Source organism: Peromyscus californicus, unplaced genomic scaffold (genome assembly GCF_007827085.1).
Source record: "Peromyscus californicus insignis strain IS unplaced genomic scaffold, ASM782708v3 Scaffold_2__1_contigs__length_46816999, whole genome shotgun sequence".
Lineage (NCBI taxonomy): Eukaryota > Metazoa > Chordata > Mammalia > Rodentia > Cricetidae > Peromyscus > Peromyscus californicus.
The window spans coordinates 5456936-5479670 of record NW_026294540.1 but is presented as its reverse complement, the minus strand read 5'-3'; the positions used below and the strand labels follow the sequence as shown (position 1 = coordinate 5479670).

At 46.9% G+C, this 22735-nt stretch overlaps 3 protein-coding genes across 3 annotated transcripts; 2 read left to right on the top strand and 1 right to left on the bottom strand.

Annotated features, from left to right (window-relative positions):
• Positions 1 to 2960: 2960 nt before the first annotated feature.
• Positions 2961 to 5863, top strand: LOC128120885 (cytochrome c oxidase subunit 6A1, mitochondrial). Its single transcript, XM_052755119.1, has 3 exons — positions 2961 to 3097; positions 3223 to 3365; positions 5578 to 5863. The coding sequence occupies exons 1-3, from the start codon at positions 2992 to 2994 to the stop codon at positions 5659 to 5661; spliced, it is 333 nt and encodes a 110-aa protein (XP_052611079.1). The 5' UTR covers positions 2961 to 2991; the 3' UTR covers positions 5662 to 5863.
• Positions 5864 to 10764: 4901 nt separating this feature from the next.
• Positions 10765 to 13322, bottom strand: Triap1 (TP53 regulated inhibitor of apoptosis 1). The gene is made up of 2 exons (XM_052755121.1): positions 13026 to 13322; positions 10765 to 11683 (listed from the first exon to the last, which is right to left on the bottom strand). The coding sequence occupies exons 1-2, from the start codon at positions 13224 to 13226 to the stop codon at positions 11600 to 11602; spliced, it is 285 nt and encodes a 94-aa protein (XP_052611081.1). The 5' UTR covers positions 13227 to 13322; the 3' UTR covers positions 10765 to 11599.
• On the top strand, positions 13276 to 21760 carry Gatc (glutamyl-tRNA amidotransferase subunit C). The gene is given in 4 exon segments (XM_052755118.1): positions 13276 to 13302; positions 13304 to 13584; positions 20212 to 20315; positions 21459 to 21760. Coding segments are annotated over 4 exon segments (468 nt in total). The 3' UTR covers positions 21515 to 21760.
• The last annotated feature ends 975 nt before the right edge of the window (positions 21761 to 22735 follow it).

Below are 22735 nucleotides of genomic sequence, written 5' to 3'. Positions count from 1 at the left end.
GGCAGACACTAATCCCATAAATATTTAATATGACAGATGGTGGTAAGTACGATGGAGTAGATAAGGCCCTGGAAGGCAGATAGAGTGTCCGTGTGGGGAGGAGCTGTTTTGCTTAAAGATGGTCAAGGAAGGCCTCTCTGATAAAATGGTTGCAAGAACAGGGAAGGTGAGTAGCACACACATGCAATCCCAGCATCTGGAAGGCATTATGAGTAGGAGGCTGTATAGTGAGACCCTGTCTCAAAAACAAAGACAACAACAAACCCACATAGCCAGCTATTGTGGGGCCTCTCACCTGTAATCGTAGCACTTGAGAGGCTGAGGTAGGAAGATGACCATGAGTTCAAGATCAACTCGAGCCACATAGTTCCAGGCCATCCTGGCCACACAGAGGGCTCCAAGTCAGCCTGGACTACAGAATGAGACTGTCTAAAAAACCCAACCAAGCCAAAACAAATTTGACCTGTCTAAAATAAAATAAAGGACTGGGGATATGGGTCAGCAGTTTGGAGCACTTGCTGCTCTTGCAGGAAATCCAGGTTCTGTTACTGGCACCTACATTAGGTGGGTTGCAGCAGCCTGTAACTGCAGTTTGAGAGTATCTGATGCCCTCTTCTGGCCTCTGTGGGCACTGCACACACATGGTGCACATACAGATAAGCAGGCACACACACACACACACACACACACACACACACATACACACAGATTTTTAAATATATGTGTGGTGATGGAATATTAGTGAGAAGGTCTAAAGATTACGGCGAGTGTGACAGGAATAGAAGACCATTTCCTGAGATGGGGAAAGCAATTTATATAAAATGTATAACATGGGCTGGAATGGAACTCGGTTGGTAGAGAGCTTGCCTACCATACACAAAATTCTGGGTTCAATTCCCAGCATTGCATGAATCTGGGTTGGCAGGGCAGGGCAGGTGGATCAGGAGCATCAAAGCTGAAGGTTGGCTACATAGTGAATTTGAGGCCGGTGTGGGATACATGAGACCCTGCCTAAAACAAAACGAAAATTAAAAGATGATTAGATAAAATAAACAAAATGCCTAACATAGATTTAAGTACGAGACAAATTTGGTAAGTGTGGGAGTGCATGCATTTAATCCCAGCACTTGGGAGGCAGAGGCAGTTGGATCTCTGTGAGTTTGAGGCCAGCCTGGTCTACAGAGCAAGTTCCAGACCAGACAGGGCTACATAGTAAGACACTGTCTTAAAAAACAAAAAGAAAAAAGAAGCCAGGTGGTGGTGCTGCACACCTTTAATCCCACCACTTAGGAGGCAGAGGCAGATGGATCTCTGAGTTCAAGGCCAGCCTCATTTACAGAGAGAGTTCCAGGACAGCCAGGGCTACACAGAAAAATCCTGTCAAACAAACAAACAAACAAAAAAACTATTACACATTCTTTGTACTAACAGTTTTGTTTTTCTTGGCTGCCTAAATCCAGTCATCCGAGGCTTTGCAAATGAGGAGACTATCTGATAGTCTCTGAACTCAAGAGCCCCCTGCTCAGTCCCAGGAGTGAGCCACCACACCTAGCTTTGCCAGGAGTTCTTAATTTGAAGCATAAAGACCTTGGGTTGGGGGGGTCTCCAGACATTCTTTATAGTCACTTTCCTCGACATTGCCTGTTAAACCATGGGTGCATTTTGAAAATTTCTTTTAATTTATTTGAGACAAGGTCTCATTGTGTAGCCCTAGCTGACCTGGAACTTGCTTTATAGACCAGGCTGGCCCAGAACTCCCTTTGTAGACCAGGTTAGCCTTGATCTTACAGAGATCTGCCTGCCTCTGCCTCCTGATCACTGGGATTTAAGGAATGTGACACCACACGCTGCAAGTATTTTATTTTGTAGAGACAGGGTCTCACTACGTAGCCTGAAACTCTCTGGCCTGGAATTAGCTCCATCTGCGGCTTCCATGCAGCTGCTGTTACTAAAGGTGTGCACCACCACACCTGGCATCCCGGCTTTTTAACTTTTATCTTTATGAAGGTTTTTAGACAAATAGAAAGAAGAAAGGAGGAATTAAAAAATTATATAGGTGCTGGGCCCTGGCGGCGCACACCTTTAATCCCAGAGGCAGAGGCAGGCAGATCTCTGTGAGTTCAAGGCCAGCCTGGTCTACACATCGAGTTCTAGGATAGCCAAGGCTATCAAAGAAACCCTATCTAAAAAAAAAAGGTTATATAGACAAAATTTAACAGATGTTTGTGGAATTTGAGGGAGAAAATGGCAGCAAAGACCACAGGCCAAACGTTGAGGATATGGAGCTGATATCAGAATTCAGATTTTCCGGCACCAATTCCAGGGTTCCTCCTGATTCCCGGAGCTATTCAATGACTCATTAAGACATGGATCCGTACATTCATTTATTAAATTGTATTAAGCGCCTGCTAGGCACGATTGCCTGGGCATGATTCCGAGCAAGTAACTCTGAGCATGCAGGGCTGGCAAAACCACGGACTTTACAGTCTATAGAGGGCGTCACAGAAGACGGTGATAACTGTCTTTAAGAGTGAGAACAAGGACGAGGGTGTCGGGTGCCTTGGAAAACGCAGAATTAGAAGGCAGCGAGGGAAGAGAATGGCGTTTCCGGTAACGTGATTTGTCCTCGGCATTTCAGATCGTGTCCAGGGACTCCAAAGAAGGCAGCAATTAATATATATATATATATATACATATATATATTTATGTATATATATAAAATAGTAAAGCCGCACGAGTTCCGCAGGAGCTCAATTCAGCGATCACGGTCACCTAGCAGCAGACAGGAGGGAGGCGGGGCGCAGGTGCAGAGCGCATGCGCACCCCCGCTGGAGCCGCCGGGAGGCTTTAGATGACCGATGTGCGCAGGTACTGCAGCTCCTGGCCGGCGTTGAGAAGGCGTGGCCCAATGGAGACGTCGTTTGGCGTCTCTGTCCCGCCCCCTTCGCTCCGTCCCTACTTCCGCTTCCGGCGCGCCGGTGTAGTTCCAAGATGGTGGCGGCGGTGTGTGCGTCTCGGGTGTCCGGGCTGCTGGGCCGGGCCCTCCCACGGGTGGGGCGGCCCATGTCGAGTGGCTCCCACGGCGAGGAGGGTTCAGGTACAGGGTCTCGGGGTGGGAGTGGGGCCTCGGCGGCCGTCGGGCGACGTGGCCGGGCCGTGACCTTGGCGGGAGGGCCTGGCGGGAGGGAGAGGCCGAGGCTGACGTTGTGGCCCCCGCCGCAGCTCGCATGTGGAAGGCCCTCACCTACTTCGTGGCGCTGCCCGGGGTGGCAGTGAGCATGCTCAACGCCTTCCTCGCGGCGCGGCGAGGCGAGCACGAGAGACCTGAGTTCGTCGCCTACCCCCATCTCCGCATCAGGACCAAGGTACGTGCGCCCTAGGCCTTCGCCGTCCTTGAAGCGTCCGTTATTTCATTCCCCACTCCCCCATTCCAAGCCCTTGGGGCTCTGGGAGCTTGGCTGCCGGCCTGCCCGCGCAAACAGGACGTTTTATTTGTTCTCGGTTTACCTAAGGGAAGCCAGCTTGTGGGTCAGCTTTCTTAAAAGGTCGCACGGTGAATGCCTCTAGGTTTTCGTTTTCCCCGGTTTATGGCGCCTCTCGTCTTCTGGTGCAGCTCAGAAGCAGCTGTTTCTTGCATGAAAGCTTGGAGGTGTGGGGTGCCCTTTTATAGCAAGGGCAAGCCCCGAAGGTGATTCGCGATCTCGGCATTTGCCGTGCTGGGTGATGCTAGGTGCTTAACGACGCGACTGCGGTGTGTCCCTCACAGTGCCTATCATTTCAACTGTTTCATTCCTTGGCTGTTCGTTTAGACAGTTAAATAATCTGCTCTCCCGTCACTTGATGTATTCTAACAAGGGTGTCTTCTTGTTCCTTAGGAACTGTGTCACCTTATTCACATAGGACTAGCCTCGCGGAAACTTATTCTAGACGTAGAACCCCGGAGCCTCGAGCCCAGTCTTGTACAGCCTCAGCCCTGGGAGGCAGAGGCAGGTCGATCCCTGAGTTCAGGACCAGTCTGATCTACATAGTGAGCTCCTGGACAGCCAGAGCTATTTAGTGAGACCCTGTCTCAGGAAAAAGGAAGGGGGCGGGGGGGGGGGGGGGGCGGAGGAAGGAAGGAAAGGTAAGGTGTTTGACAGCATCCTGCCTTGGCGTCTGCCACTAGGTGGCAGTACTAATCCCTCCTAAATGTCTGCTCCGTAGCCTGCCCCTGGGTGGTAGCTCAGGTCTGTAATCCCAGCACAAGGGAGGTGAAGACGAGGAGGATCAGTAGCTGAAGGTTATTCTCTGCTACATTGTAAAATCGAGGTTAGCTTGGGCTAAATGGGACTGTCTCGGAAAAACCAAAAATGGTTGTGAGCAAAACAAAACAAAACTGGGCATAGTGGCACATGCCTTTAATCCCAGCACTTGGGAGGCAGAAGTAGGTAGGTTTCTGGTCTACATAGCAAGTTCCAGGACAGCCAGGGCCATGGAGAGAGACTTTGTCTTAAAAAAAAAAAAAAAAAAAGAAAGAGCCGGGCGGTGGTGGCGCACGCCTTTAATCCCAGCACTCAGGAGACAGAGCCAGGCGGATCTCTGTGAGTTCGAGGCCAGCCTGGGCTACCAAGTGAGTTCCAGGAAAGGCGCAAAGCTACACAGAGAAACCCTGTCTCGAAAAACCAAAAAAACAAAACAAAAAAAACACAAAAACAAAACAAATCTAGGCTCTCAGGATGGCTCAGCAGGTAAAGGCACTTGCTACCAAGCTTGAGGACATGAGTTCAGTCCTGGGACCCACTCCGTAGAAGGCTCTAGAACATACACCTGCAAGTTGTCTTCTGACAGTGGCCATATACAAAACAAACTGGTTTTTAAAATAAGGTAGCGAGTTAGCGGGGTGTGGTGGTACACCTTTGATCCCAGCACTCAGAAGGCAGAGGTAGGTGGAGCTCTGTGAGTTCGAGGCCAGCCTGGTCTACAAAAGAGAGAGAGTTCCAGGGCAGCCAGGGCTGTTAAACAGAGAAAAAGAAAGATTTATTTTAAAGTAAGTGTGTGTGCATGTGGATGCTCAGGGAAGCCAGAGCAAGCTTCAGATCGCCTGGGTCTAGAGTACAGGAATTATTAATTCCCTAATGTGGGTGCTGGGAACCAAGCTTGGGCACTGTTGAAGCACAGCAGTGAGTCCACACTGCTGAGCCGTCTCAAGCTATCTTGAGCTTGCTTTCCTTACCATCTACTTCAAGGGCCTCCTGCTAGTTGTTTGTTAGAACACAAGTTACAGGAAAGTCGGAGAGAGGACTCATCAGTCCAGAGCACGGGCTGCTCTTCAGAGGTCCTGAGTTCAATTCTCAGCAACCACATGGTGGCTCACAGCCATCTGTAATCTGATTGCCTCTTCTGTGTGCATGAAGACAGAGCACTCATACATAAAATACATAAATAAATAAATAAATCTAAGGGAAAATTAAAATTGTGCCAGTAAAGGGCAGATTTTCATTTTGGTTTTATGTATCATCTGTTTCAAGCAGTTCATGGCCGAGTTCTTTGTGAGCATTTTTTGGGAACTATTATCTAATTGACATCTTCACTCCACAGCCCTTCCCCTGGGGAGATGGTAACCATACCCTGTTCCACAACCCTCATGTGAACCCACTTCCAACTGGCTATGAAGATGAGTAAAGAGAACCTGGACCTTCCCCCAGACGGCAAGGGACCACAGCACTGGTGTGGACCATTACTCGGTGTGTGGACCATTACTCTGTGTGGACCATGAAAGAGCATCTTTCCTTGTATCAAATGGTGACCATTACACCAGTCTTCCATCCCTTTGCTCGTAAGAGGAGATGGCTTAAATAAATAACTTAAACTACATTGTTCATGAGCTGAATGTCTTGGTCTTTGTTTATTCCCAGAAATCGACAGTACTTTGCTATTTTACAGCGCTTCAGATCTGGTTTAGCCTACTGAATATTGTTTATAATTGGTTCTGTGTTGGTTTCTTGTGCTTAGGGTGGGTAAAGTCAAGAGCACAGAGGGATGGGTTCCCTGACAGACACTGAATGATCAATAGAATGGTTGCTGTTTACCACCAATAACAGGTACCTGTGACAACCTCAAAAACTGTTTGGGCAAAATAGCAAGTTCCAGGTCAGCTGAGGCTACACAGACCCAACAGAGTGCCTGTGCTCCTGTAAGCTCTGCTGTGGGTCTCAGTGTTGTCCGGTTTGAGTCTACCAAAGGGGTAAAGATTCATTTCTCAGTCAGGCGTGGTGGTGCACACTTTTAATCCCCAGCACTCAGGAGGCAGAGGCAGGTGGATCTCTGTGAGTTCCAGGACAGCAAGGGCTACACAGAAAAACCTTGTCTTGGGGGAGGGGGGACAAAAGACAGCAGTAGCAGTAGTTACAAAATGACGCTGACATAGCTGTTAATTGCTTGTCAAAAGTGAAGACCTTTGAAATAGCTGGAGTCATTTTCTAGAGAGGTAAGTCAGGTAGGGTGGATAATCAGTAATTGTCTTAGTTTAAGATGATCCTGTTGGAATGTGGTGTAAAGCAAGGAAGTTATTAGTGACTTTTACTTATTTTATTTATTAGTGAGAAACTAATTTTATTGAGTTCACACTGTTAGATTTTAGTTACAGCCACTAATTATAAGGATTTACCCCAAAAAATAATACATGGCTAACCAACGAAATCTTAGATGTTAATTTGTCCTACAACAAAACCAGATTTTCAAGTGAAAGAGTATGTCACTTCACTTTTGATTATTGAGAGCTCCTGAGTGAAACTGGTCTGTTGAGCCAGGGACAGAGCTACTGCACCCCACCTCCACCCCCAGGTAGTGTCTGAATAACTTACAGTACAATGCATAACTGAGGTACTGTAGTGTTTCTAACATTAGACCGGTGGGTTTTGTTAAAACCTAAACTAAAGGCAGTGATTACTAAATCTAAACAACTCTCAAATAGGAAGTAATTTTTCTAAATAAATCCTGATACTAGGTGTGGTGGTATTATGTTCCCCAAAATATTGTGCACCCTAATAAACTTATCTGGGGTCAGAGACAGAACAGCCACTAGATACAAAGGCTAGAAAATGGTGGCACTCACACCTTTAATCCTAGCACTCCAGAGGTAGAAACCCCTCTGGATCTCTGTGAGTTCAAGGCCACATTGGAAACAGCCAGGCATGGTGACTCACACCTTTAATCCCAGGGAGTGATGGCAGAAAGGAAAGATACATAAGGCGTGAGGACCAGAAACTAGAAGCATTTGGCTGGTTAAGCTTCAGGCTTTGGAGCAGCAGTTCAGCTGAGATTCATTCTGGATGAGGACTTACAGGCTTCCAATCTGAGGAAACAAGACCAGCTGAGAAGTTGGCCGGGTGAGGTTAGCTGTGGCCTGTTCTGGTTCTCTGATCTTCCAGTTCACCACAATACCTGGCTCAGGTTTGATTTTATTAATAAGAACTTTTAAGATTCCTGCTACAACTAGGCTGGAGCTTAATGACATTTTTAGTAGCCGGCTGCCTTCAGACTTGCTGTGCAGAGAGGATGGCCTTGAACTGCTGACCCTCATGCCTCCAGCTTCCTTTTTTTTTTTTTTTTAAATGTGTTTTAATATTCTCTGTGTGATGTATATTGCATGGTGACTATTATGGCTGCTCTTTTTAAGGCGGGGTCTTGTGATGTTGCCTAGGCCATCTTGAACTCCTAGGCTTTCTAGCCTCACCATCATGAGCTAGGTGAAGGCATGTACCACCATGCCATTATTTCAAGGATTCTTTGGTTTGTTTGTATTTAGAAGAGTTTCCTAGTTGTCCTGGAACTCACTCTGCTGACCAGGCTGGCCTCAAACTCAGACATCCACCTGCATCTGCCTCTTGAGTGCTGGAATTAAAAGTGTGTGTCACCACCACCACCTGGCTATTTCAAGGATTCTTTTTTTTTTTTTTAAGATTTATTTATTTATTTATTTATTTATTTATTTATTTATTTATTTATTTTTTTGTTTTTCGAGACAGGGTTTCTCTGTGTAGCTTTGCGCCTTTCCTGGAACTCACTTGGTAGCCCAGGCTGGCCTCGAACTCACAGAGATCCGCCTGGCTCTGCCTCCCGAGTGCTGGGATTAAAGGCGTGCGCCACCACCGCCCGGCTAGATTTATTTATTTTTTATGTATACAGCATGTTTGCCTGCAGGCCAGAAGAGGGTACCAGATCTCATTACAGATGGCTGTGAGCCACCATGTGGGTGCTAGGAATTGAACTCGGGACCTCTGAAAGAGCAGCCAGTGCTCTTAACCTCTGAGCCATCTCTCCAGCCCCTATTTCAAGGATTCTTAAATCTATTCTGAAAGTTAATTTGAATGTTTTTCTTACCTAAGCCAAAAATGATCACCGTCACCACCACCTCGAAACAACAACAAAGACTCTGAAAGGCCATGGTGGTACATACTTATAGCCTCTAGAACTTTGGGAAGAGGAGTCTGATGCCAGAGGACTGCCATAGTTCAAAGCTAGCCTAAGCTACAGTCTAAGACTTGTCTTAAGAGGGGGGGGGCGGAAACTAGTGAGATGATTTGGCAGGTAGAGGTCTTGCTGCCAAGTCTGATGACTGAGTCCCATACCCAAGACCTACACATTGGAAGGAGGGGACTGACTGCTAATGTTGGCCTGCATCCATATACACAAATGCTGAATTGCCCATATGAATCATTTATCAAAAAGGACTGCCCCAGTGTGGTTGTTTGAATGAGAATGGCCCCATCGATTCATGTCTAAATTCTTGGTGTCCCCAGTTGGTTGAACTGTTTGGGAAGGATTAGGGGGCATGGTCTTGTTGGAGGAGGTGTGTCACTGGGGGCGGGCAGGCTCTGAGGTTTCAAAAACTCACACCATTCCCAGTTAGCTTTCTGCCTTGTGCCTGTGGATCAGGATGAGTTCTCAGCTTCTACTCCAGCTTCATGCCTGCCTGTCTGCTGCTATGCTTCCTGACACGATGATCATAGACTTAAAGTCTCTGGAACTAGAGCTGGAGAGATGACTCAGAGGTTAAGAGCATTGACTGTTCTTCCAGAGGTCCTGAGTTCAATTCCCAGCAACCGCATGGTGGCTCACAACCATCTATAATGAGATCTGGTGCCCTTTTCTGGCATGCATATTAAATAAATCTTCAAAACAACAAAAACTCTCTGGAACTATGAGTTCCATATCTCTTCACAGCAATAGAAAAGTAACCCAATATGATAGTACACACCCGAGGAACACACCTGTAATCCCTATACTTGGGAGGTGGAGGTAGGAGGATCAAGAGTTCTTCATCTACATGGCAAGTTTGAGGCCAGCCTGGGCTACATGAAATCTTATAGAGATAGATGGCTCAGTGGTCAATTAAGAGTGCTTGTTCTTCTTGCATAATAGTTCAAAACCATCTATAACTCCAGTTCCAGGGGGTCCAACAGGCACATACATGCATGTGAACAAAATATTCATACACAATAAATAAATAAAAATAGGAAGGAAAAAATGGTCTGGGGATGTAGCTCAATTGATATATACTTGAATGTATGAAATCTTGGGTTTAACCTCAACAGTACATAAATCAAGTGTGATCTTAACTAAATCCCAGTATATGGGAGATAGAGGCAGGAGGATCAGGAGTTCAAGGTCATGCTCAACTATCCATTGAATTCAAGGACTATATCTTTTTAAAAAAAAAAAAAAAAAAAGGAAAAAAATGGCTCAGCTGGTAAAGGCACTTACCAAGATAGAAGCCTGAGTTGGATTCCCAGGACCCAGAGAAAACTGATTGTATCCATGCACACACAAAATGCAATAAAAATACAGGAAAATCAGGGCTGGAGAGGTGGATGGCTCAGAGGTTAAGAGCGCTGGCAGTTCTTCCAGAGGACCCAGATTCAATTCCCAGCACCCACACAGCAGCTCACAACTGTCAGTAACTCCAGTTCCAGGGGATCTGACACCCTCACACAGACATACACACAAGCAAAACAGCAATGCACATAAAATAATTGTTTTAAAAAGTTTTTAAGTCTGGATGTGGTGGAATGTACTTGAAATCCCAACATTCAAGAGGTAGAGGAAGGATTATTAAGTTTGAGGCCAGCCTGGGAGACTGCCAAAAAAAAAAAAATCTGTTCTGTTCTCTGCCATCTACTGGCTATACTGAGCCCTTCCTTACACAGAGTTGTGCCAGTTTGAGTTTAGAATACGTGCACTAACCTTTAGCCTCCTGGCTTCCCTCATAGAGGTCTCAAAAATCTCTTGTGATCTTTTGGACAATGGCTTAACCAGTTGAAAAATAAGAATTTTTTTTACATCTATATTTTCCTAAAAATGTAAAATGTTTTGAAATGGCATTAGGGTTGGTCAAATTAAAATGAAGTAATTAGTAACACAGAAAATAGAGTGTAGGCCTTCTGTATATCAGCTTTCATTCTGTCTTTAGGGATATACTAAATTCTAAATTTAGGGAGGTGTGAGGGCTACATGACATTGTGTTGGAACCACAATACGTACTAATTTAAAGAAGCTATTTATATAAGCTGGGTATTATTAGTGCCTATGTGTAATCCCAGCAAGCTGAAGGTAGAGGCAGGAGGCCAGCCTGAACGTCAAACTGCTGACCTACGTGTTGCATCAGCCACCTAGGCTTAAACAAATCAAGTTACAAAGCAAAGCTCGCGCTCTGCAGCACAATGAGATAATGGGGCAACGGGGGAATAAGTGTTCTATAACGTGCACAGTTCCAGGGGCAAAGAGTAGAATCTGAATTTTAGAATTTATTCCATTTTCATGATTACAGACTTAGGGTGTGGTAGGCAAACAAAAATAAGTAAGCACCTTTCTCCCACCTGGCCAGATGCATTTTGCCTTTTATATGCAGATTGACCTTAATTCACGGAGTTGAAAGTTGGCAACAGCAAAGCTGTAATGTAGGTGATTCTTCCACAGCCACTCCAGGTGTTGGAGCTATGAGCGGCGCTGTGAGCTCCAACGTGATGTTTATGCCATTTCCATTTCTGAAGCTTTCACAAGTTAATCCGACACCTCCTTAAGGCAGGAGCTGAGTAAAGCTGTCTTCTACTTTGTTAACTCAGGCCGTCAGCAGTTATAACCGTTACTATAAAAATACAATCATGTTCCCAAGCAGTGATTGAAACTGTTGTGTCCGGATCCCTTTTCAGAGCATTAGCTCCCTGAGAGGAAAAAGAGGTCCTGACCAACTGTGTTCATGAATAATGACTCCCGTGTAGTGTCCTCTGCAGCAAAAGCTGTCAGGCAACCTTGATTATGACCAGTTTATCATTACTTACATCCAAGGACTAGTTAAAGCTGATTCCAAACCATGTATTATAACCAAAACCCCAAGAAGCTGTTCCATTGTAGCACATGGAGTCCCTGCAAGATGCCAGCAAAAGTGAAACTCTCAAAGCAAGAGGGACAGCTGCTCTTTTAGAAGTGAGAGGAGAATACCAAGAAGGAAGAAATAAAACTCCCCTCTTAAACGCCTGGAATCCCATGGCTAGCTTCACAGACTAGCTGACACAATCCAGAGGCCTCTCAATGTACCGACATCTTCCAAGTGACAAGCAGGTCAAGAGGAGCTTTCAGGCTTTTCTTTGCCATGGCCCATGAACTCCAGTCCTTCTATAGGAATCTCTTTCTCCTTTATTGCTTTCTGAAAGAAGAAAATGTATTATCAAAGTCTATGGAAGTAGCTGAGCGGTGGTGGCCCACGCCTTTAATCCTAGCACTGAGAGGCAGAGCCAGGTGGATCTCTGAGTTCAAGACCAGCCTGGTCTACAGAGTGAGTTCTAGGACAGCCAGGGCTACACAGAGAAACCCTGTCTCGAAAAACAGGAGGAAAAAAAAAGTCTATGGAAGCTTCAAGTCAGTGTTTTATACCTGCAGTGTAATGGCACAGAAGTAAACCAAAGTGAACCACATTTTAAGGGACACCCTTTGAGACATGGTATCACTATGTAGTCCTGGCTAGCCTGGGACTCACACATACCAGCCTGCCTCTGACTCCTGGTTAAAGGTGTGTACCACCACACCCAGCATTGTTTTAACAAGGAAGTACCACTGTAAAGATAGTAACTCCTGTGTGGTATGCACACCAGTTCTTGGGAGGCAGAGGCAGGAGGTACCACTACTTTGTCTTAGTGTCAGTGTTCAAATCTATTCCAGTACCAGCAGCTATGTGACTGAGTCACCTTCACTGTCTGAGAATTGGCTAAAAATCGCTCCTGGAATGGAGCCGGTGTTTTAGATTAAGTTAGTGGAAGTGCATCTGCTGGGCTGGAATCAAACTTTACTAGCTGCAACTGGGAATTGATGGGGAAAAACAGGGCAAAAAAAGAGATCATAACAAAACAATGAGGACCACCGCGATGTCCACAGTCTAGAAAACAGTAAACACCATCCACTCCTAATAACAATGAAACGCACCACCAACAAATTAATCACAGTCACCAGACGCTAATGCATTTGAACCAATCACTACTTCTGAGTGCTAGTTTTCCATCTGTAAGATACAGATAACAGAACGCAATCAGGAGCCCACATAAACGTGGAAGGAGAAAACCGATTCCAGGAAGTTGTCCCTACTCTCATCGCGCACGCGAACACACACACACACACACACACACACACACACACACACACACGCACGCAAGCAGTTTTTTGGGTTTTTTTTTGTTTGTTTTTTGGTTTTTTTTTTGGGGGGGGGGGAGTTGAGGATCAAACCCAGGGCCTTGCGCTTGCTAGGCAAACGCTCTACCACTGAGCTAAATCCCCAACCCGACACGCAGTTTTTTCAGATATGGATAACTACGGCTACTTTGCAAGTTTAGAATGAGCACCACATAAATGAACCAGAAGATGCTACTGTACTCCGCAGAAAGCAAGGCACCACAAAAGCATCCCCGTGTGTCAAGGAGAGACACCCAATTTCGTGGGATGGCGGAGAAGAGGGCTGGCTGCAGCAGCGTCTGCGGCGGGGCTGGGCCGAGGCTCACCTGGACACACTGTTGGTAGCGTTTGAAGAGGTCGGTGCAAGGGTCCCCGGAGCCGTCCCCTTTGAGGAACTTCTCGGCAAACCAGCGGTTGAAGCACTGATCGTACTCCCGCTTCATGTCAGTGCAAGCCTCCCCGACGCTGTTCATGGCGATGGCGGCGGCTGCGGCGGCGACCACGGCGCCCTCTAATGTCGTCAGCATCGCGCGCGTCGCCCCGCCTTTCGCACTACGGAGGCGGAGAAGCAAAGAAATGTGGGCACGGGCGGTGCGGGGACGTTTTCCCGGCTGCCCTGCCCCGGGGCCGAGGCTTCGCTTCCAAAGCGGACCCACAGGGAAAGGTCCAGGCTGCGGGGCCGGGGACCCACACTCCACGCCTCGCCCCGCAGGGCGGCGGCCCCGTGCCCGCCGCGAAAATCGAACATCTGGAGCGCCTGGCGCTGGTGAACTTCGGCAGCCGCGAGGCGGTGGCCCGGCTGGAGAAAGCCATCGCCTTCGCCGATCAGCTGCACGCCGTGGACACCGACGGCGTGGAGCCCCTGGAGTCGGTACTGGAGGACAGGTAAACTCCCGGTTGCCGCCTCGAGGTCTCGACCAGGGCACCTTCGAGGCTGCTTCAGGTCCTTTCAGTGTCCTTTGCGTGACTGGGAATTTGCCCAGTCACCGAGAAGATGTCTTCACTCTTCCCTAGTTCATTATAGATCCTGTTACTCCCGTTTAGAAGCCGCTAGCCTTCCTAGTCTCGGTGTAATAGGAACAAAATCCGAGCTGCTTGTAGTCATCGCCTTGGAAGCCCTACTTCATCGATCCCCTGCTCATCCACTCGGATGTACCGGTCCCTCTGGACCCTCCAGCCGGTACTGGCTTCCGTAAGTTTCTCAGCAAGCCACGCTCATTCCCTGCATCAGATTAACTATCTGAAAGAAGCAAATACTATTATATATTTTGGAGACCTTCTCAAGTAAGTTTATATGCTAATATGGCATATCCAAATAACATATAAGCCATGTTTCATCTATTTTTGAAACCGAATCTGGCTATACAGCGCAGGCTAGCTTTGAACCCAAGATTATCTAGCTGTTTCCTTAGTATTTATAGGCCTGTATCACCACACCCAGCATTTGTTTCATTATTTTTATTTACTTCTTTTGAGGCAGGGTCTCATGTAGACTAGGCAAGCTAAGGATGACCTTTAATTACTGGTCCTCCTCAGACCTCCACCTTCCAAGTGCTGGGATTATAGGTTGTTGAGCAACCACCATGCTTATGTATCCCAGGCTGGCCTCAAACGTGTGCCAGTCTTTGCCCAGTTTCTCAAATGCCGGAATTATAGGTGTGAGGTACCTTGGCTTGAAGGTGATTTTTTTTTTAATTATTAATTTGTGTGTGGATGTTTGGGCTGCTTGTATGTCTGTATGCCACGTGTCTGGTGCAGAAAAAGGTGTGGGATCCCCTGGAACTATATTTACAGGTGATTGTAGGCCATGATGTAGGTGTTGGGAATCAAACCTGGGTTCCCTGAAAGAGCGACCAGTGCTAACCACTGAGCCATCTTTCTAGTCTCCTTAGTGACAACAGAGAGTCAAGTCTGTAACCAGGTCCTTTATGTGAAGTGCTTCGGCAATTTGAATCTTGTTAGTTTCCTGGTCTTCTCACCTTCCAGCCTTTGATTCCTTTCAGCCTTTGCCTGATGCTCAGGTCCAAAGAGGTTTACACCATTTGCCTATGTTACCCAGCACTTCACAAGGGAAACCCGATGTCATTTTCCTGACCCAGTGCTTCAGGAGATGTGCCACCACTTCTAATGAAGCCAAGGAGGTTTCCTCATGGCCTGCAGGGCATCATCTGTCTGTCATAGCCCTTGCCCATTTCTCCAATCCCGCACTGTCATGTTCTTTCATTTTTTTGTTTTATTTTGTTTTTTTTGTTTTTCGAGACAGGGTTTTTCTGTGTAGTTTTGGTGCCTGTCCTGGATCTCGCTCTGTAGACCAGGCTGGCCTCGAACTCACAGAGATCCCCTTGCTTCTGCCTCCCGAGTGCTGCCCACTAGCCATTTTAATATGAAATTTGTAGGACTTCAAAAACGAGGCCTCAAATCCCAGCACCCCAGACCAGACTTGAATGTGTTCTTATGTGTATGTGCTTGAGTCTATGCATATGTGTGCAGGAATCCACAGAGGTCAGAAGAGAGCGGTACCTGCAAGATCCCTGGACCTGGAGTTATAGGCAGTTGTGAACCCCCCTCTGGGTACAAGCAACCAGACCCAGGCCCTCTGTAAGAGCAGAAAGTGCTCTTCATCTCTCCAGCCCCTGACTCCAGGGTTTTAAATGCTGATCTGCACTCGAAACACCCTAGTAGTTTTTCAGCTGTTTAAAGCAGTAGCCAGTAATAGCTGTAACAGAATAGAAGTCTGTCTACACGTTAACAATGTATTATTGGGGTTGAGCCTTAGTGTGCCTGTTCTGTGGACTAGGAATTTGTATGCAGTACCTCAGTTATCATATTTGACTCTGGAAGGCAAAGAAGAATTCCAATTCCATGCATAGAAGAAGCGGGTTCAGAATTTCACAAGAAGAGCCAGGACTTGGCACCCATAAGCCTGAGTGCCAGAGTGAACAGGGGGACGCAGAAGAAAACAGTGGCCCAAATGCTCCATAGTTCAAGACCCAGCAGCACACACAAAGTCCCTCCCCCCTCCTGCTGCCAAGCACTTCCTCTGGTACTGGGGTAAAGGACTTATCTGCGCTTTCCTTGGTGGCAACATAGAGTTCACAAACCCATCCCTTTTTAGCCAGGATTCTTCATCTGAACCAGGACCCAGAAAGAATCAGTTTTGAGTCCTCAGAGGAAACTACATGGCTTATGTTAGCCTAGCTCAGCGGTTCTCAACCTTCCTAACGTTTCGACCCTTTAATACAGTTCCTCGTGTGGTGACCTCCAACCATAAAATTATTTTCATTGCTACTTCATAACTGTAATTTTGCTACTGTTATGAATCATAACATAAATGTCTGATACGCATCCTCTGAAGGGATCATGACCCACAGGTTAAGAACCACTGGCCTCGATGCTGAGGAAAGACACCCGTTATGGAAATGGATGTCTTGGAGCATTAAAACTAACTCATCTTGTAGAATCCCTGTGCAGGAAGACAGGTGAGGTAGACACTTAGTAAATAGTTGGTCTAGACTGGCCATGGTGGCTCACACACATAACTGTAGGACTTGGGATGCTTGGGCAGGACTGACCCAAGTTTGAGTTCAGCCTAGGCTATTGAAGGAGACCCCATTTCTAAAAAAACAGATAAATAGGGTCTGAGTGTTGGCTTAGCAGTTAAGAATCTCCGCTGCTGCTCTTGCGAAGGACCCCTAAGCTGAGCCCCAACACCCATGGTAGGTGGCTTACATCTACATATAAGTCCAGCTCCAGGGCCTCCGAGGGCACTGGCACTCACATTCACATAATTAAAAATAACCTTTAAAAATCTTCTAAACAAATAATGCCTCAAAAGCCAATAAGCATGAGGTCCTTGGTTGACTCCTCACCACTAACTACCACAATCAAAACAAAAAACTCATCTCAAAGTCATCCAGGCCTGTTCAGCGTTTAAGATTCTAGAGTTGCTGCAAGAACACTGGTCATGTCAGATCCCTACCCCCACCCCACCCCCGAGAGGGGGTTTCTCTGTGTAGACCAGGCTGGCCTCAAATTCACAGAGATCTGCCTGCCTCTGCCTTCTGAGTGCTGGGATCAAAGGTGTGTGCCACCATCTCCTGGCTTGCATTTTGCTTTTTTAAAACAGGATCTTGTACCAGGCAGTGAGCACTCAGCTACACAGAGAAACACTGTCTCAAAAAAACAAACATCAGGACCTTGCTATGCATTTGTTGTAGACATGGTCTTCCAGCGTGACATGCTGCTGACCTCTTGAGCTGTCAGCAGGTGGAATTATCCAAAGGAAACCAGCCCAAGTTGGGCTCCTTGACTTTGTTTATGGAGGGAGGAAGAGTTCATGAGGTCCTGCCCCTCCCCCAGATTTACCACCAGTTAACAGTTGCTAGGAGCGGTATTTTTCTTCAGTGTTATAACTGCCTCTAAGTTGTCTGTGCTCCTGCAAGTAACCCTGGTTAAACCAATTGCTTCCCCAAGCTAGACTTTGGTCTGTCGTTGTGATGAGGCGTTTGTCAGTCTTCCTGGGAAACTGTCAAGCAGCAGTAGCCTGGTCTGGCTTCAGCTTGTGATACTTAACCTACCTTAACTTCATTTAGGTATTTATTGCTACCTGCTGATGTTTTTTAAATCTTTTTTATTGCGTTTATTGGGGAGGGGTATGAGAATGACATAGCACACATGTGGAGGGAGTTGGGTCTTGTTCACTTGGGTCCAAGGGGTCAAACAGCACTTTTTTTTTTGTTTTGTTTTTCGAGACATGGTTTCTCTGTGTAGTTTTGGTGCCTGTCCTGGATCTCACTCTGTAGACCAGGCTGGCCTCAAACGCCTGGCTCTGCCTCCTGCTGGGACTAAAGGCATGGTCCACTGCACGGCTCCCAAACAGCACTTTTACTTGAGCCATTTCACTGCCCGACCCCACCCGACGCTGGTTTTCTTTTTCTTCTTTTTGGTTTTTTGAGACACAGTCTCTGTGTAGCCCTGACCGTCCTGGAACTCCCTCTGCAGGCCGGGCTGGCCTTGAACTCAGGTGCTGAGATTAAAGGTGTGCGCTGTCACTGTTGCCACCATCACCAGGAGTCCTTTGTTTACAAACAAAAAACACCATACATTTGGGGGCTGGAGAGACGGCTGAGCGGTGAAGAGTGGTAGCTGTTCATGCAGAGGACTGAGTTCAGTTCGTAGCACCCCAAGCCAGGCAGCTGAACTCCAGGGGATCCTATGCCTCTTGTTTTCATGGGCACCTGTACTCGTGTGCACATACCCACACAAGCACATAATAAAACTAAATCTTTAAATTACATTAGATGTTACCAGCAATTTTATGAAGCCTTCTTCCGCACTTCTGTAAATGAATGAAGCTAAGAGAGATGAGTTTTGCGGTGCTGGGACTTAAGATCTCCTGTGTTCTCAGCATTCTCCAAAGAATCCTAAGTCCAGGAAGACCAGTGGCTGCCTTTGAATGGTACAATGACAATTTTTTTTCTACCTTCTGTGCTAGATATTGAATTTGGGCCCTCACACATATGAAGCAATCACTGTACCACTAACCAACAGCTCCAGCCCCCAATTTTTGTTTTGTTTTGTTTTTTGGCTAAAAAAACAAATTCCAGCCTTTAGTCCCAGCACTCGGGAGGCAGAGGCAGGCAGATCTCTGAGTTCAAGGCCAACCTGGGCTACATGACTTCCAGCTAGCCAGGACTACATGGTGAGTCAGTCCCTGTCTCAAACAAAGAAAAAAACCATGGGAGTGCAACCTTCACTTTTTGAAAAAAAAAATATGGTCTAGGAAGATTATTCCATTTCAAGGCCACAGTTAACATACTTTCAGTTTTTTGGGGTGGGGGGGAGGTGGGGTTATTATAGTGGCACACTCAATTCAGGAGGCAGAGGAGGAGGGATGAAGAGTTTTGAGTCCAGCGTGGCATACATAGTATGGAAAAACCAAAACCAACCAGACAAGTGTGGACCCTAGAACCAATTCCAACACCACTCCCGTTCCCCCCTTTCCTGTCCTCTTACCATGAATGACAATATCTAGCTGTGAGTTAGGTGCTTCTGTTAGGGTTAGCTCCCTTTGCTAGTGACTTCAGCTCCTTTTGTTGTTATTGGAGACAGACTTCCTCAGGTGGCTGTCCTGAGCATGCTCTGAAGACCAGGCTGACGTTGAGCTCAGAGGTCCACCTTCCCCCGCCTCCCAGGTAGTGGGATTAAAGGTGCTAGACCCCGTCCTTTTTAATAGGAGTATCTAGAAGCAGGCTGACTCTGGTAAGGCACTTGCATGTTTTGAAATTAGAGTGAAACTGCCTGACATGTTTCACTGTCAATGTATTCACTGTCAATGTATTCCCATTTTAGTTTCACTAGAGATTTTACTTCAGTTTTTTTCTTTGAGACAGAATCCTACTGTGTAGCCCTGGCTGATCTCGAGCTTAATATGTAAGCTGGCTTAGGACTCAAGAACTCACACCTGCCTCTGCCTCCTTAACGTTGGAATTAAAGCAGTGTCTCATCACCTGAGTATTGTGTCTGTCTGTCTGTACGGAGACGCACCGAGCAGAGGACAAAGAATGGGAGTTGATTCTCTTTCCATGTGGCTCCAGCTTGTTAAGCTAGGTGGCAAGTGCCTTAACCCACTAAGCAATCTATGTATTTTAGAGAAGCCACTATGTCTAGAGAACAATAGAGATTCATGATGTACCTTACTTTGAGACAATGCCAATGGTGGCACTAGCCTTCAACTACCTAATTGCAGGGGTTCTTGGCATGTACACCTAATGGCACTGTTGAGTGTATCTTGCCGAATGGCAGGCATCTGTGTACCCCTCCAAGTGGCTGCATTCGTCTTAGGGGTACTGCTGAACTCCTTGCTGATTCACTCCCTGATTAGCTGTGTTCTCTTACATGGACTCATGCTACATCTGGTCAAACGTCCATTTCCCCCGATACCCCATCCAGTTATTTCTTGTCTATCCTTGGCCAGTGACATCAATGATTCTTGAGTACATGCTTCTCACTGAAGCAGGGTCTGGGACACTTTAAAATATGTTGTGTATGTGTGTGCAGTGCCCTTAAAGAAAGCATCAGATCCTCTGGAACTGGAGTTACATAGGCCGTTGTGAGTCACCATGTAAGTGCTAGGAACCAAACCCGAGTCCTCAGGAAGAGTAGGAAGAGTAGCCAGTGCACCTAACCACGGAGACCTCTCTCCAGCCCAGATTTAATACAGTTGTCTCATAGCTGCCCTTTCACTTACTTCACCAAAATTAATCCACTCATACTAATTATCCAAAAGTTTGCTAATCAAACTAGGGAATAATCACAGCTTACCTCGGTGCCCAGGACCCACAAACTGCAGACAGCTCTTTGGTTTACTTTTACCACAGCACCCCTACTTGGGGACAGTGGCCACAGCGACGACTGTTTTGCTCCCCTCTAGCCTCCTTGTTGATCCTGTCTCTCTGTGCTCTGGAAGCCTCAGTCCCCTCAAAGTGGAACTCCGACCTTTGGCTTTTGCAGATGTCTCTACTTGAGATCTGACCATGTAGCAGAAGGCAACTGTACTGAAGAACTACTACAGAATTCCCGTCACGTCGTGGAGGAGTACTTTGTGGCCCCGCCAGGTATGTGTTACCCAGGGTAGTTCAACAGAACAGTTCCGACATTCTCGCTGAAGACAAAAGGATCAGCGGTACACAGTGATGGCGTTACAACAGTGGTCCAGGAGCCACACTCCCCTCTGGGGCCAGTCAGTAATGAAGGACCAAGGTTGTGTGCAGCAGACAGCACCTCTCCTGGGCTGGAACCCTGTCTACAGGAACAGCTGCCATTCCCTGGTGCTTTTCTGGTGCCAGAGGAACCCGAGCCCATCTGCTTGGAGAACTTAAATGTATGACATTTCATCTGCTATTTCCTCCACTTGTATTGGCAACCAATTCAAATAAGAAAAATTAACGTGTCCCATAGGCCAGCTGAAACATACCTATAAGCATATGTATCTTAGCCATGGTTTGTAATCCCTGATATAGCAACTTTTCCACCCTCACTGTACACACTTAAAATGGAAGCTTGGGCAGCTGGACCTTTTATCTCCTGTGCATGAGTCCTCAACCTCCACGTGAGACACCAAGACCAGGCAGTTAACAAATAAAGCTTGGGCTAACTACACTAACAAACTTATGGGTTAAACCTTTTTTTTCCTTTTTTTTTTTTTTTTTTCCCGAGACAGGGTTTCTCTATATAACAGCTCTGACTGTCCTGAAACTTGCTTTGTAGACCAGGCTGGCCTCGAACTCACAGAGATCCACCTGCCTCTGCCTCCTGAGTGCTGGGATTAAAGGTGTGTGCCACTGCTGCCCGTGGGTTAAACTCTTAACAAAGCCATATTTGCCTCAGTTAGCTAAAGAGAAAAGAATTATATATAACCTTGCCATCTCAGAGCCCAGTAGTTGCTACTTCGTCAGGTCATCTACTGGCCATATCACAGAGATAGAAGCCTGCGCAGACTTGGACTCTGGGCCCAGAGGTCCATTCTTAGTCTTCCATTCCTTCCTGCATATATGTGGTGGTTATGTACAGCTTCCTCTATGCACTGCAAAGTGTGGATTTGGCTTCACTTTGAACTGTTGCTGATACATGAGAGTTGGGGAAAGGATGGTATTAATAACTACTTCCACTGTTCTCCATGAAAACCAAGTGACCTTGAGTTTAGGAGGGCCAGCTGGACAGCAGGTTCAACTATAATACTCTTTCTTGTTTTCAAACAGGTAATATTCCTTTGCCAGACATGGTAAACAAGATCCCTTCTCCCACAGCAGAGTAGCTGTTCTGGGAAAGGGGAACCCTATCAAGATGATGGACTCACAAAGGTGGTCATTTACTACTGTGAATTCTAGTGTAAACCGGACATTATGACTTCTTGGTAGCTGTTCTGAGGACAGAAGCAGAAAACACCCAGCTAAAAGATCACCACAAGCCTGCTTCAAAGGAAAGGGATCAAGTACTCACAGGCTGTTCTGTGTGGAAAACACCCTCCTGCATCCCCTCCTAAAACCACTATCAGAACGTATCTATGTGTGTTCTTCTGTTTATGCTCAGGGATTAGAGAGCTCGCCCGTGACCAGGTGACACGTTATTTTAGTTACTTTTCCACTGACCTGAGCAGCCAACCACCTTCATTTGTTCCTAGTACCTACTTTATTCCTACCAGAGGGTTCATTTTATGAAAAAGTTTGCGTAGCACCGAAGTAAACTCCAGCCTGGGAACTCCTAATTTAGGACCATCTTCCTTTCTCAGAAGGTAGTGTTACCCCTTCTGTGAATACTCGACCCCTCCCCACACAGTATCAACACCTGACCCCTCGCCCCCCACACACACAGTATTTATGAACACCTGACTCCTACCCACAGTGTCTATGAACACCTCCCTCCTGCCCACACACACACAGTGTCTGTGAACACCTCACCCCTCCCCCCACACAGTGTCTGTGAACACCTCACCCCTCCCCCCACACACACAGTGTCTGTGAACACCTCACCCCTCCCCCCACACACAGTGTCTGTGAACACCTCATCCCTCCCCCCACACACAGTGTCTGTGAACACCTCATCCATCCCTCCCCCCTACACACAGTGTCTATGAACACCTCCCCCTCCCCCCCCACACACACAGTGTCTGTGAACACCTGACCCCTCCCCCACCACACACAGTATCTGAACACCTCCCCCCCCCCAGGGTCTATGAACACCAGCCAACAGTTCCTTTCTGAAAAGAGAACTTGTTAAAAATAGCACTGGGCTTGTTTTCATTCTTCCTCTTCCCTTTATCTGTAATGTTCCCTCACATATACACACACACACACACACTGTTTCGTTTGTTCAGACAGGGCCTCTGTACCTCAGGCTGGCCTTGAACGCACAGCTATCTTCCTGCCACAGCCTCCCAGATACAGGGATTAGAGGCATGAACAGATCATCTCTATGGACTCCTCTTACAGGCAGTTTAATTTACAATGTCAGCTCTGAATTATAAGAACTCTGAATC

What these genes read in the sequence shown, in the direction of transcription:
- LOC128120885 (XM_052755119.1), top strand. Translation starts at nt 2,992, where the DNA reads ATGGTGGCGGCGGTGTGTGCGTCTCGGGTGTCCGGGCTGCTGGGCCGG. An exon ending in CCACGGCGAGGAGGGTTCAG is followed by an intron (nt 3,098 to 3,222) that starts GTACAGGGTCTC and finishes CCCCCGCCGCAG; the next exon opens with CTCGCATGTGGAAGGCCCTC. An exon ending in ATCTCCGCATCAGGACCAAG is followed by an intron (nt 3,366 to 5,577) that starts GTACGTGCGCCC and finishes TTCACTCCACAG; the next exon opens with CCCTTCCCCTGGGGAGATGG.
- Triap1 (XM_052755121.1), bottom strand. Translation starts at nt 13,226, where the DNA reads ATGCTGACGACATTAGAGGGCGCCGTGGTCGCCGCCGCAGCCGCCGCC. An exon ending in GCTACCAACAGTGTGTCCAG is followed by an intron (nt 11,684 to 13,025) that starts GTGAGCCTCGGC and finishes TTCTTCTTTCAG; the next exon opens with AAAGCAATAAAGGAGAAAGA.